The sequence below is a fragment of the Elephantulus edwardii genome, unplaced genomic scaffold (assembly GCF_000299155.1).
Source record: "Elephantulus edwardii isolate Elephantulus edwardi_28Jun2011 unplaced genomic scaffold, EleEdw1.0 scaffold00066, whole genome shotgun sequence".
NCBI classification, from domain to species: domain Eukaryota; kingdom Metazoa; phylum Chordata; class Mammalia; order Macroscelidea; family Macroscelididae; genus Elephantulus; species Elephantulus edwardii.
Genome location: NW_006399816.1, coordinates 9,816,752 through 9,832,203, shown reverse-complemented (window position 1 = coordinate 9,832,203; position 15,452 = coordinate 9,816,752). Strand labels below are relative to the sequence as shown.

General features: G+C 40.4%; 1 protein-coding gene across 1 annotated transcript; it reads left to right on the top strand.

Annotated features, from left to right (window-relative positions):
* Nucleotides 1-541: 541 nt before the first annotated feature.
* Nucleotides 542-11,629, top strand: TMEM202 (transmembrane protein 202). The gene is made up of 5 exons (XM_006888394.1): nt 542-622; nt 867-1,122; nt 7,842-7,991; nt 10,623-10,754; nt 11,448-11,629. Exons 1-5 carry the CDS (start codon nt 542-544, stop codon nt 11,627-11,629), a joined length of 801 nt encoding a protein of 266 aa, XP_006888456.1.
* The last annotated feature ends 3,823 nt before the right edge of the window (nt 11,630-15,452 follow it).

Genomic DNA, 15,452 nt, shown 5'->3' with positions numbered 1-15,452 from the left:
GTCTGTTGGGACATATGGAGGCCTTCCATACAAGAGTTTGGCTAAGAACATGACTCTGATCTTCTGAAACATACATGACTTTATTAATTACAACCACAAAGTACTGAGTCCTAGAAATATCCATGGGTTGTTTTTTTTTTTAAATATCCATGTTATACTTTCAATTTGTTGTTTACAGATTCACTGTGGTTTGTAGGCAATTCAATGGCACCTAACAGCAACAAATGTTTTGTTTTGTTTTTTTAATCTTCCTGGAGAGAATCATGACTTATTAGTTCCAGGACCTAACATAGTCTTCACACACAGCAACTGCTGAGAAATTTTTCTTGGATCTTTTTGATGAAAGAGCTGGGAGGATCCAGAGAAGTGTGGATGCTGAAAATGTGGGCCATTTCTTCCTGGTTTGGCCAGATTGGGAATAAGAAGCAGAAATGAAATCTGAGCCATGTCATAGGTTCTGGTCTCTCTTGATTCTGTCATCACGAGCGAGGGGGTGCTGAGCCAAATTCCGTGGCAGTTAGAAAGTGAACTGGCTGCCAAGATGGAGAGGAAGGACCATATAACCTTGACCTTCTACAGTCCTCAGGTTCCCAAAATTAAGGGTGATCGGAACTACCAAAGGGTGAGGAGATTCTTCATTGTAGGTCGGAGGGGAGGAAGAAGACTTATTTAAAGACAGAGCTAGACAGTCTCCTACAGACAGATGAAAAAGAACACACTGATTTAAAAAAAAAAGGTGGAAGTAAAGATACTCCATAAGTCTGACCCACATCAGGAAATGAGGTAGAAAAGAGGTAGCAGATTGTGGGAGCAGGGTTCTCTTTTGGAGGTAGGCAATGTTTCCCTCGTTCTCCTCATCCTTGTAGCCTACCCTCCCCATCAGCCAACATGCCAGTGCCTCGATGTCATCCCAGAGGCGGCAGCAGCATTTGGAACAGATACGCACCTATACCCGCTTGTTCTGTGGCACTCTCTGTGTTTTTGGCCTCCTAATCCTGATCTGCATGTCCCCTCTGAACTGGGTGCAGTTCCTGGTAATCAAGAATGGCCACGTGCTCTACGCAGGACTCTGGACCACATGCAAACATGAACTGTGCTGGAGCCACACACCCAAGCCCCCCCGTGAGTGCCAATAAGTTAACTCCTGCAGGCACCACTGTGCCAGGACTTTCTGCCACATCAGCCTTTCATCTCTCTTCCTCCAAGATCTTTTAGATTTCACTTCTCCAAGCTCAGGTTGGACCTCGGTCAAAATGTGAATTAATGTAGGGATCTTTTCTTCTGATGTCTTCTTTTTATCCTTTCTCCCTCCTACCTTAGGCTGCTCCCCTCCTGAATAATGACTTGATACTCCTTTTTCTTTCTGGGAAGAATTCCTTTGTCTCTTCCAAAGTGTTAAAGTGAAATAATGTGATTGATACGATAATATGGCTGGTGGAAACAAGGACAGTGGTTGATCACACCTTGAAGAGGAAGCAAAGTGTCTCAGCCTCCTTGAGATTTAACTTTCCAAGTCAGCTTGTTTAGATCTGTTTGATGAAAGAGCTGGGAGGATCCAGAGAAGGGTGGATGCTGAAAATGTGGGCCATTTCTTCCTGGTTTGACCAGATCGGGAATAAGAAGCAGAAACGAAATCTGACCCATGTCATAGGTTTGAGAGATATATACATGAAATTTTTTTTAATCAAAATGAATGTGTTAAAGGAAAAATAGGACTACAGGAAACAATTTTCCCATTGCTTGTAAAGTATAGACTTAGATAAAGAAATAGGAATTATTAAGAAAATATGCAATAAGTAATTTTTTTCTCCTTTTTGATAATTGAGATCACAAATGATAGGAGAAGTGTTGTTGTAATGTGCTGCTGAGTCAAAAATGACCCTATGAACAACAGATAAGCCCTATGAACAGTAGATGGGAACCTTGCCCCATCTGATGCTCGTGATCTGTGATATATTCGAAACCTAGGCCTAATTACAGTGTTACTTCTTGTTGTTGTTGTTAAGAGCTGTGGCATCATTTGGATCTAAGAGGCAGGATCCCAAAGCATCATCTTGAGATGAAATTAAACCAAATGCAGGTAGGCAGGCAATGCAACAGAACTCTATCTTCAACTAAAAAGAAAAAAAAACAACCTAGTGAAAATACTTGCAACAAATATGAAAGATAAGAGCATAATGGTTTATGTGTATATAAAGGATTTGCAAATTAATAAGAGACAATGATTCATATACACACTTTTTTTAAAATTTTTTTTATTTTATTATTTTTGTGTGAGTGTACCGTCAAATCAGATCTGACTGGTTGGTACAGGAGGAGATTGTTCCTCCTTCCCCGGCAGAGCCTCTGGTGGCTTCGAACCGTGTGCCTCTGGGATTGTAGTTGCAGCTCCTTACCACTAGGCCACTAGAGCTCCCCTTATACACACGTTTTTTAAAAAGACATTTCATAAGTACAAACGTCTAACAAGTATGTGTAAAACAATATTTTTATTGTGATTCTAATGAACGTTTACAGAAAAGTTGGATTTTCATTCATTGATTGTTGCATTTTTCCTCCCCATCCCACCTCCAGTTCACTTTAAAAAATTTTTTTATTTTACTTTATTATTTTTTGTGCTTGTACCATCAAATCGGGTCTGACTGGTACAGAAGGAGATTGCTCCTCCTTCTCCAGCAGAGCATCTGGTGGATTTGAACCATGTACCTCTGGGATTGCAGTGCAGCTTCTTGCCACTAGGCTACCAGAGCTCCCTTCCAGTTCACTTTTAAAATAATATTCATTGTTGCATAATTTCCTCCTTCTCCCCCCAAGTCCACTTTGCTGTACACCTCTTATTCCTTTCCTTCATCTGTTTCAGTACAGTGTTCATGATTTAATTTTAACCTCATTTTTAAAAAATCTGTAGATCAAATGAGCTATAAGATAAAATTTTTCAAGCATCAAATTAACAGAGATTTTAAAATGATAATGCACAAGACTTCCTACTTCCATATACACTGGGGACTGTGTAAGTTGGTGTTACCAAAGCAATATGGTAATGTATATTCAGAAATGAAAAAATGTTCATCTCCTTTGAGCTTATATTTCCATTAAAAAAAATTCCAAGGAAATAATTAGAGACAGAGCCAAAGATTTAAGCAAGATGATTAAAAGTTAATGTTATTTATATAACTGGGTGCCAGGCTAGAAATCAGGTCTTAAGAATATTATTTAAATCTTTAATGAGTTAGAATTTTGAAAATTTGCCACTTAAAGCAATAGTTTATTTCTTGGAGCTTTGGGTTCACCTATGAGACAAAGTCAATTAAGTCATTTAGGTATACAATTATAAGTCAAGTTTCCACTTTAAATTTCCAATGTTAAGTACTTTAAAGGCTGATAATTAGTTTGCAGGGAGCTGTCGTGAGTTAGTAGTAAGAAGTTGCACTGCCAACCCCAAAGTCATATGGTTTGAATTCACCAGCAGCTATGCAGGAGAATGATGGACAGACTCCTTCTGCGTAATTTACTGCCACTAAAAACGCACTGGAGGGTCAGCTATGAGTTGGTTCTAACTCGATGATACACAAAAGCAATTAATTTAAATAGACATCTCTTAAGAAATCCCCCAGATGGAATAAAAATGTACAGGCATCATCAGCCTGTGACAATGATATGTTTTTACTGCCCAAATACATAATTATCCAAACTTAAAGTCTTTAAGCTCTTGCCTACTGAATTCCAGAAATTTGGGACCCTTTCCTTCTACTGCTAGTTATTTTGGAGAACTCCATGCGACTTCCTAGATAGGCTCACGGTGACTCACTTTCTTTTGTTCTGGACTCATTTCAGACTGTTCTTTCTGTGTCTCCGAGCGGACATGGCTCTAGATGACTGAAGGCCTGACTGTGTAACCCTTGCTGATGGGATGAAGCTGGGTGGCATGAGAGGAGCAGAGGGCACTAGCCTCCGTAGGATACAAGTGTAGAACACACTCTTCCCTAACTTTCCCACAGCGTGGGTGTGATCACACTGTAAAGGAGTGTGTTGACACAGAAAGGGAGACCTGCATGGTATTGCAGAGGAGGAAGAAGAAGGGATGAGTAGGAATTTTAAATAGGAGGCTGATACCACAGAACCAGGACACAAGAAACTACAGCACAATAATCGTCACCAAGTTCATACAGGGTAAAGTCCAGGGTCGGTGAAAAAGAAGGAGACCCTCAGTGAGATGGTCTATGTCGGTAGCCGCAACAATAGGCTCAACCATAGCATTGTGAGGATGGCTCCAGGAAGTCTGAAGTCAGTGAGGAGAGGGATTTCTCCTCACAGAGATTATTACTACTGATTATGCTAGTCAGTCGCAGGTACTAAAGAGCAAAAGGACAAGTAGAAGGCACATCTTGATTGGCATAAGCAAGGAGGTTGTCCATCCTTCTTCCGCAAAGCAGCTGGTAGAGTTGAACTGTGTGCTTTCAGGATTTCAATGGAGCTTCTAAGCACTAGGCCACCAGAGCTCCCTGTTGTTGTGTACCAGAGAGTCAGAACCAACCCACAGCTGGCCCTCCAACGGGATTTCAGAGGCTGTTAATCACACAGGAGGAGGTTGCACAGCCTTCTACCTTTTAGGATTGCAGCGCAGCTTCTTGCCACTAGGCCATCAGAGTTCCCTACTTGGGGGCTGTAAATCTTATTGCAGTGACAGTAGTTGTTCTTAGGTGCCATTTGGTTGAATACTAGCCATAGCAACCCTATGAACAACGGATTTGAACCCTGTCCTATCCTGTGCCATCCTCACATTCCCAACACACTAAAACCCACTGCAGCAGTCACTGTGTCAATCCATCTGCTTGAGGGTCTTTCTCTAATTTCACTGACCCTTCACTTTTCCAAGCTTGATGTCTCTCTTCAAGGAATAATCTCTTCTAGCAACATGCCAAAGTATGTGACTGGTGGATTTGAAAGCGGACCTTTCAATTAGCAGTCCAACCTGTAACTCACCACACCACCAGACCTTGCTAAGAAAAACTACAACAATCTACTAGCAGTTCCAAGTTACTGTTTCTTAAATACATAAATATTGCAGAAATTATAGCTTAAGCTGGAGAAATTAGGGAACAGTCTGTTTTGAGTAAGGAGGTGGTTGTTGGTGGTGTTGAGTACTGTTGAGTTGGAATCAATTCCTAGCTGACCCGCCAAGCGGGTTTTCAGAGGCAAAAAATCACCCTGGAAGAGATTGCTCATCTTCCTCACATGGAGCCGCTGGTGGATTCAAACCATTTGCCTTTGGATTGGCAGTGTAAGTTCATACCACTAACCCACCAGAGGATGTGGTTACAAGCAATAAAGTTTAGCATGCTCTCTCTGTTGTCTAATCACTGTCCCATATGCAGCAGCAAACTCAGTGATACCAGAAATCTATAGCCAAGAGATGGCAGGGGAAAGCAGGAGAGGGGCACTTGGGAGAGGATTTTAGAGCAGAATTCTAGTAGGCCTGCTCTTGAAGGGAGACAGCTCTAGTGTCGCTGTGGGTAAGCCTTCAGCCGCTGACCAGAATGTCAGTGGCTAGAACTTATCAGCTGCTCCATGGGAGAAAAACGTGGCAGCCTGCTTCAGGAAAGATTTACCAAGTTGGGAAATTGGGGGGAAAAAATCTATGGGGTAGTTATTTTCTGTCCTATTGGGTCACTGTGAGTTGGAATTGACAGTAATGAGTAAAATTCTTAAACAAATGTGAGATAGGATCTTGGATGACTCTCAGAAATGACTTGGAGACATTTGTGGGGTGTTAACTTCCATCAGTACAGCTTGAAATCATTATAATGCCTGAATTAAAGTAAACATGACTTCCTTTTGTAGTCACAGCTGACAAGGCCTGGTACATGCCAAATACTCTTGAAACTGAAAAAAGGAAAAGATATCTATAAATTCAATCACTGAGAAAATCATTACACACAAAATATTAATATGTTACTAATTAATCAGTAATATGATAGCCACCAAATGTTGTTAGTGCTGTTGAGTCAGCTTTCATCTGTAGCAACTTCATATACAACAGAACTTAACCCGGTCTGATCCTTTTTCATCTTCACAGATCTTCCTCTATTTTTAATCCAATTATTATAGTCATTGTATCAACCCATCTAGTTAAGTATCTTCCATTAAAAATGACGCTTATAGCGGGTGTTTGATGATCTGGGAGACAGCAGATCCTATCATCCCTTCTGCCCTTTATTAAAAATATTGCATTCACTTCTTTTTCTCAGCTGGGGAATGAAAATCTTGCTAGGTTCCCCTCCACCCCCTGGATTTCCACTTACGGAAGTTAGGCAGCAACAACATATTTGGCCCTCTGCACAAGGGATTTGTTGTGGATATGTTGCTTGAGTGGCCACAGATGGGGAGGGAGGTTCAGAATTTTTTAAAAATTATTTCATCTTTGGTGAAAATAGAACAAAACCTGTACCTAAACAACAGTTTCTACATCTCAAAGACATTGGTTAACATCTTCCTATGTGTCTCCACATTCCCCTCTCTACTTCTATTGCTTCATCAGTAGATTAAACTCACTGCTTCCCAAACTTCTCACCTATGTTTTAGAATCATTTAGATCTCAGATAGATACTCTTTAAAAGAGCTCAATATTGTTCTTGTTAGGTGCTGTCGAGTGGAGTATGACTCATGGTGACCCTATGAACAGTAGATCTGAGCCCTGTCCTATCCTCTCAGTCTCCAGCACGCTCAAGCCCATTGCTGCAGCCACTGTGTCAATCCACCTGGCTGAGGGTCTTACTCTCCTTTGCATTCCTTCACCATCCCAAGATTGATTTCTCACTCCAAGGAATTACCTCTCCTAACAAACTGCCCAAAGTATGTAGACCAAGCTTCATCATCTTGCCTCCAAGCAAATAATATTACAAATTGGTCTAAATGGTATAAAGATGGCTTTAGGATAAAACTTTAATAATTATTTCATGGTAAGAAATTCAAGGGTTCCCCTATAGTCTGTACGCAGGCTGGATATAGTAGGTCAGCTTTGTGTAAGAATTTTAAATTTTATTCTAAATGTTTCCTTCTTTATATTCTCTTTTTAAAAATTATACTAGTTTATTTACAAAATTCAATTATGTTGTTTTCCATACCAGATCCTTCCCATTTCCCTCACTGCCCCCAGCCATCAGATTGTACAACCCCATGATTAACGCCCCCTTTGCATGTCTTCACCCATTTGCTTCCACCCTCCTCCCCTTGGATCCTCATACACATTCTACAATAATGATTATAGTTTATTGTATTCTTGATCAGAATGTTCAGTGATGGTAGCCAGGGATCATCCTTATCATTTTATAGATTTTTTTAAAAAAAAAATTTACACTATTCAGTATCATAGCTAGTCTGTAAAAGAGGAGAAAATGGTAGAATGAAGTAAAATAATACAATGACAATGGTTGCATCTAAGTAGTGGGGTTGCTGCTGATTTTCTTCTTGCTCCTTTGAAGTTCGGTAATCTTTCATATGCTTATACTGAGTATGTACTTAGAATAAGACTCAAAATAAGACATTTTAACCAGTCTGATAATGTTAAATAGTCACATCTCTTCTATTTCCCGACTCAGGAGTGTGTTATCTTTAGTCTAACAATGATAGTTTTATCTTTCTGTTACATTCCACATGTCAGTGAAGAACTAGGAAATACGATCCTTAGTTGTATTTCTTTTTTTTTTCTTAGTTGTATTTCTGATGCCACACGTTGATTCTCTTTTGTCCTTGCTTCATTCTCTGAGGACTGACAGGCTTTCTTATAAGGGTAGTCTCTACTAGCCTAATTCTGCCTTTTTTTATCCCATTCTTTCAGATAGACTACCTCCAATACTCTAGGGCCTTCTATCTCATCTCTGACATCACCATACTCACCGGCATTGGCTGGTTCTCCAGGGATTACCTCCTGGGAAGAGGAACCATGAGCACCAAATTGGATCTGAAGGTAGCCCTGCTCATCTTCACCTCAGGTACATAGTTTGAAGAAGAATTCTCTGGTAGCATTGTCAGGATAACAGTGCTTCTCTGTCAGGCTTCCATCTGCTTTTCCCTTATCTATTTCCCTTCTTCAGTGTGGTACCAACTTTCCAGTTGCTTATTCTGCCTTATTATATAGAACTCATCTTAGCATAAGTTCCCTTTTCTTTCTCCCATTTAGACAACTCTCCAAATGACCTACTTTTTGAGCCTTGCCATACATGTGGTCTCTGGAGGGAGAGGAAGAGTTGGGTTGAGAAATGGTGGTAAAGGTATACTGGAGGCTGTCATATGTTTTTTAAATTTTATATTGGTTTACTATAGAACAATACCATTGATTTCACATGCAAGTAAGATTCTGCTGAAGATTATCCAAAAATGACTGGAACAGCACATCAGCAGAGGACTACCAGAAGTCCAGGCTGGATTTAGAAGGGGTCGTGGTACTAGGGATATTGTAGCTAATGTTAGATGGATCTTAGCTGAAAGCAGGAAATACCAGAAGAATGTATATCTGTGTTTCATTGATTTTGCAAAGGCGTTTGACTGTGTGGATCATAACAAAATGTGGCTGACTCTGAGAAGAATGGGAATCCCAAAACACTTGATTGTGCTAATGTGAAACCTATACTTGGACCAAGAGGCAGTCGTCAGAACAAAGCAAGGAAACACTGCATGTTTCAAAATCAGGACAGGTGTATGACAGGGATGTGTCCTATCTCCGTGCCTTTTCAACCTGTATGCAGAACAGATTATCCGGGAGGCTAGGCTCTATGAGGAGAAGTGTGGCATTAGGATTGGTGGAAGATCTATCAACAATCTGCATTATGCAGATGACACAACCCTGCTTGCTGAAACTGAGGAGGATTTGAAGCACTTGCTTCAAGGGTCAAGGACTGCAGCCTTCAATATGGATTGAGGCTCAATGTCAAGAAGACAAAGATTCTCACCACTGGATCAATTGGAAGCATCAGGATGGATGGTGAAGAGATTGAGACTGTTAACAGCTTTAATATGCTTTGCTCCACAGTCAACACTCTTGGCACCAGCAGCCAGGAAATTAAAAGACATATTGCGATGGGAAAGTCTGCTGTTAGGGACCTCTTTAAGGTACTGAAGAGCAATGGTGTCACTCTGGAGACTAAGGTGTATCTAATACAGATCATGGTCTTTGCAATCACTTGTTATGCATCAGAGAGTTGGACAATGACTAAGGAGGATAGAAGGAGAATTGATGCCTTTGAGCTGTGGTGCTGGAGAAGAGTATTGAATGCCGTGGACTGCTAAGAAAACAAACAGATTCATCCAGGAGAGGATTAAACCGGGCTGCTCCTTGGAGGCAAGAATTCTGGGGCTTCATCTGACATACTTTGGACATGTTGTAAGGAGGGACCGGTCCTTGGAGAGAGACATCATGCTTGGGAGAGTAGAGGGACAACGCAGGAGGGGGAGACCCTCTATGAGGTGGATTGATTCAGTAACTGGGGTAACCGGGATGGGTGTGTCGGAGGCCATGCGATTGGCACAGGACAGAGCAGAGTTTAGGGCTGTTGTACATAGGGTCGCTATGAGTCGCAAGCGACTTGATGGCACATAACAACAACAACATACTGATTTACCTACAAAATTCTTGCATTTCTTTTTTTTAAAAATTTTATTGTGTGTGTGTGTGTGTGTGTGTGCACTGTCAAATTGGATCTGACTGGTACAGAAGGAGATTGCCCCTCTTTCTCCAGCAGAGCATCTGGTGGATTCGAACTGTGTACCTCTGGGATTGCAGTGCAGCTTCTTGCTACTAGGCCACCACAGCTCCCTAAAATTCTTGCATTTCATTCATATACCATGTGTTTCACATATTCCTTAATTCATGGTGAGTTTTATAAAATTGTTGTTGTTGTTAAGTGCCATCGAGTTGCAGGTGACTCGTAGGGACCTTATGAATGAAAGTTCTGGACACCTCCTGTATAACTTTTGTCCTTTCTCCAGGTTCGTAGGGTTTCCAGAGGCTAACTATTATGGAAGCGGGTGCCACTCCTGCTTCCAAGCTTGTTTTAATTGGGGAGCTCCACCAAACACTGTTCACCATGGGTAACCAATCTATTCCCAGTATTGCCCCATCTTTTTAGGTCCCCATTGGATCTTTCCTAATTCCTTCACCCCCTTCTACTACCCATGAAACTCTGTGACCCTATTATTTCCCCATTTATTTCTAGCAGTGGAATAACTGGGCCATGTGGAATTTCTATGTTCAGCTTTTTGAAGAAACACCAAACTGCCTTCCAAGTACCAGGGGAGGGAGGATTAATCATGGAGTTGTACAATTTGATGGGTAGGGCGTGAGGGTAATTGAAAGAATTTGTTCTTGAAAACAATGTATTCAAATTTTGTAAATGAACTAGTAGAAAATTTTTTAAAAAACCAACGAAGTGGTTGTACCACAGTTTGGGGGGTTTGGGTTTTTGGTTGGTTGTTTTTTTGTTTTTTTTTTTTACAATCCCCCAACAATGTATGAAAGTTCCAATCTCTCCACAACCTCTCAAATATTTATTGCTTGCTGTCCTGTTAAACTTTGCCATTGGTACTGGGATGAGATGTATCTTTGACATCTTTCTTTTTATTTCTAGCCATTTGCTTATTTCTCTGCCTCTTACTATTCCTGTCTCAAGTTAACTGGCATACTAAGAATGTTCTGGAGTCAGATCTACTATGGCCTTATCATCTTAACTGGTGGAGTTGCTTGTTATACATGTTCGCTGGTGAGTTCCTTGTCTTACAGTAGAAAGATAAAAGGGAAATCACTTCTGGATAGAAAGGATACTAGAGATGATGAGGATGGTGCAGGATGGACAGGGTTCAGAAGTATTGTTCATAGGGTTTCTATGACTCGCTCTCAACTCATCGGGATGACTCTTTTTCAGAATGTTTATACATTGAGAGGGAAGTTTTAGAACAGAGCAACTGTGAATTGTGGAGTCACAAAACTGGACAAATTGAATAAGTTTTACAAGTCCACATAGAAAGTGATGGAATCCTGATTTGAATCTGAGACATTTAAGCTTTGTCTTCACAATGTAATAAACACTATAATAAATATAATATAAAATATAATCACAGGAAGGTAATGCAGCTCATTTGTTGGTTTGTGCGATTGAGTCAGAACAACTCATAGCTGACCCTCAAATGGGATTTCAGAGGCTGTAAAAAACATGGGAGATTTCCTATCTTCCTCTCATAGAGCTGCTCATAAATTTGAACTGCATGCCTTTGGGATAGCAGTGAAACTCCTTACCCACTAGGCTACCAGAGCTCCCTAATAACTACTTGGTGAGAAGAAGTTAATTCTATTGAAAATAAGTCTTTTCAGTGAGTATTGGAGGATAAATAAGAATTCTAAGATCCCAAGACCATCCATCTACTAAACCTCACCTCAAATTTTTCTTTTTCTCTAGGAATAATCTCTTTTATCAACCACAAAACTTCCAGACAGTCTACCCCCACTCAAAACATCACTGTGATTCCTGTAGAGAAGTCAAGGCTGGGGTTTGGTCCAGTGACTACTACTAAAGATGAAAGTGTAGAGTCTGAGGTTCCATATCAAAATGAAGAAGAAACACCAAATGCAGGACAATGATAATGCTGACAGGAAAGCTTACCACCCCTCTTTAAAATGGGGGAGACAACATCAAATAAAAGTTGGGCTTTATTGTGCAGACTTGTCTTACACAGAGTTATCTAGAGGAGCAAAGCTAGTTGAAATATATATGCAGAGAGGTTTCTTTCAGTTATAGAACTTGGCACAACTCAAATCCTTTGGTTAGGTGTCATGCGAAATGACTTTCTGAATGTACGTGGTTGGAGGAACTAACAAACTGGATATTGATAAGTCGGATGGCAGGCTGCTGCTGGCTCATAGCCCAAGAGCCAGAAGTCAGAGAAGAATGCTTCAGAAGCAGGATCAAGAAGGGGCAGCTTTGCCAGACAACATCTGGATATATTGGATGCAGGAATGAATTCCCAAAGAAATGTCCTTTTCAGTTGTTTGACTGCCCATATCAGATTACAAAATGGAGGACAATGAAATAGTTACAAAATGCAAGCTAATTTATCCACCAAACCACTAAGAATCATGACCTAGCCAAATTGACACATAATTTTAACTTTCATAAGGTTGTAGGAAATACTCCCAAATATGTCCATTACTGAGACAGACTGATACTAGAACTGATGCAATATTACCCTTTGTATTTGTATATGTGTCAGATCCAAAATAAATTTGATAGTTGCAAAGTAATGAGAACTCATTTAAGAAAATATTTTTAAAGCAAACATCAGTATTTAGAAATAAAAGGAGCTAACAATAGATAAAATTGGCAGATAAGAAGTCTTTTGGGACATTAATGATCTTGTAGAAAAGAATGTCCTTTTTGGAATTTTCTTTGTTGAGTTTGAGTTTGGGCATACTCAGAATGGAAGGTGCTTGGATTTGGAAAAGAGTTGTTTAAACTGAAGACCACTCCCAGAAAGAAAATGAGAGCCATTGAAGCTAATACATCTCACCCAAAGGAGTGTGAGTGGTACTGAGTGTATTCTGGGGACTTCATTACATTCCATTTCCTATCAATACTAGAAATTTGAAACCATTAAAATATATGACATAAATCCTACTTTTAGGTAAGGAGATATTTTAACCAGACATGAACAAACTCCTTGAAATTGTATACAAAACTGTAACTCTATGTATGTCTGTGACGCTGCATAAGGAAGGGGAAATGATTCCTCAGGCATCAGTTTTGCTTTTCTGTGTGTGCCCAATGGTATTAGAGGACTTCCTTCAGCATCAGTATACAGACCATCAACTACTCAGATGTACGTTCAAACTAAAGCTAAAGAAAAAGAAATCAAATCTACAGGAACCAAATTTTGACCTTGAGTCTATCCAACTTGAACTTAAAAATCACCTCAGAAACAGGTTTGAGGCCTTGAACACTAAAGAGCAAAGATCAGTTGAGCTTTGGGAGACTATAAAGAATATTATTCATGAAGAAAGAAAAAGGTCATTGATAAGACAGAAGAGGAACAGAAGACAAAGATGCATGTCAGTTGTTACCATCAAGAAGCGAGCAACTCATAGCGACCCTGTGTACAATAGTCCTGAACTCTGCTCTATCCTGAGCCAGTGCTACTGTCTCTGACACACAGTTCATTATCCCAGTTACTATGTCAATCCATCTCATTTGGGGTCTTACTCTCCTGCACTGTCCCTCCACTCTTCCAAACATGATGTCCTTCTCCAAGGTCCACGTCCTGTCCAGATACCAAAAGTATGTGAGATAAAGCTTCAAAGTCCTTGCCTCCAAGGAGCAGCCTGGTTTCACCCTCTTCAGGATAAACCTGTTTGTTCTCTTGTAGGTCCATAGTATGTTCAGTACTCTTTTCCAACACACCGCAACTAAAAAGGCATCGATTTTTCTGTCATCCTTAGTCACTGTCAAGGTCTTTGATGCATAGCAAGTAATTGTGAAGACCATGGCCTAGATCATGTGCACTTTACTCTCTGGACTTACATCATTGCTCATTAGTATTCTAGAGAAGTCCCTGACAGCAGATTTTTCCCAGTGCAATTTGTCTTTTGATTTCCCACCTGCTGATGCCAAGAGCAAGCTGAAGTTATTAACAACCTCAATCTCTTCTCCACCTATCATGGTGTTGCCAATTGGTCCATGGTGAGAATTTTTGTCATTTCATGGTGAGCTTCAATCCATATTGAACACTAATGAATGAAGACCAGTTGAGCTGTGAGAGGATACCAAGAATATCAGCAACAAAGAATGCAAAAGGTAGGTCATTACAAGGAGAGAGGAGGAAGAAAAGAATGAGATGAATGTTGGAAAAGATCCTAAAGATTGGACTAGAATGCCAAGAAGCCAAAGAAAAGGGAAGAAATTAGGAAGTTAAGAATTCAAAGGGCAGCTTGGGAAGACAAAGTAAAGTATTATAATGAAATGTGCAGAGCTGGAGCCAGAAAATCAAAAGGGCTGAACTCATTCAGCATTTCTTAAGCTGAAGGAACTGAAGTACAAATTCAAGCCTCAAATTGCAATACTTAAGTGTGCTCTGGGCAGAATATTGAATGATCCAGGAAGCGTTAATAGAAGGAGTACACAGAGTCACTGTACCAAAAGCAGTTGGCTGACTCAGAAGAATTTAATGAAACAATATATGATTAAGAGGCAATGGTGATGAAGGAAGAAGTTTGAGCTGACCTGAAGGAATTGGGGAAAAAAACAATGCCCTAGTAGTTGATGAAATACCAATAGATATATTTCAACAGACAGACACTGCCCTGAATGTGCTCACAAGTTGTGCCAGGAAATCTGGATGACAACTGCCTGGCCAAAAAGAACTTGAACAGTACATTGACAGAGAACTACCAGAAATACAGGCTGGGTTTAGAAGAAGCAGTGGCACCAGAGACATTATAACCAATGTCAAATGGATCTTGGCCAAAAGCAAAGAGTATCAGAGGAATGTCAGTCAGTGTTTGAAGTACTTCTCTGTCTTTTCTTTATAAACTCAGGGTTCCAGAATCATCATCCTTTTATCTTTTTCTGGTGTCTTTGGAGAGAAGGACCTGGTCCTCTCTAATCCACCATCTCACTTGGAAGTCCACACGCACACTTTGGAAAACAATTTGTTAATACTTAATAAACAAAGAAATGTATATTCTATGAATCAATAATAGTACCTTTAGATAGTTACCCTGAAGAACAATTTTATATACGTTGTTGTTGAGTACTGTGAGTTGGAACAGATTCATAGTTGACCGTCCAGTGGGTTTTCAGAGGCAGTTAATCACAGGTGAGTTAATTGCCCATCCTTCTCCCATGGGGCAGCTGGTGGATTTGAATTGCATGCCTTTGGTATTGCAGTGCAGTTTTTTACCATGAGGCCACAAAAGCTGCCATCACATCGATGATAACTCATAGCAGCTCTATGAATAACCTATCTGAACTTTGCCCTTTCCTGTGGCATCCTTGTGATCAGTGACATGCTCCAGCCCACTGTTACTGTCCCTATATGTATCCATGCTGGGTAAGGTCTTCCTCTTTTTTAACTCTCTACCTTTTGCTTGGAGCGGCATCCACCTACGAAATGGCTTGCCTCCGGAAACTCTATGTACAGACAGTGCTCAGGCCATTCGTTCATAGAGTCACTATGAGTCGTCTACGACTCGACGGCATCAAACAACAACAAAAACCTTTTGCTTGCTACAGAAGATCAAGGACTGTAGCCTTCAATATGGATTGAAGTTCAACATCAAGAAAATGATTCTCACCACTGGGCCAGTTGGCAGCCTCATTATGCATGGTGAAGAGATGGAGATTGCTAACAGCTTTAGGTTGCTTGGCTCCACAATCAAACTCTTGGTTCCAGCATCCAGGAAGTCAAGAGAT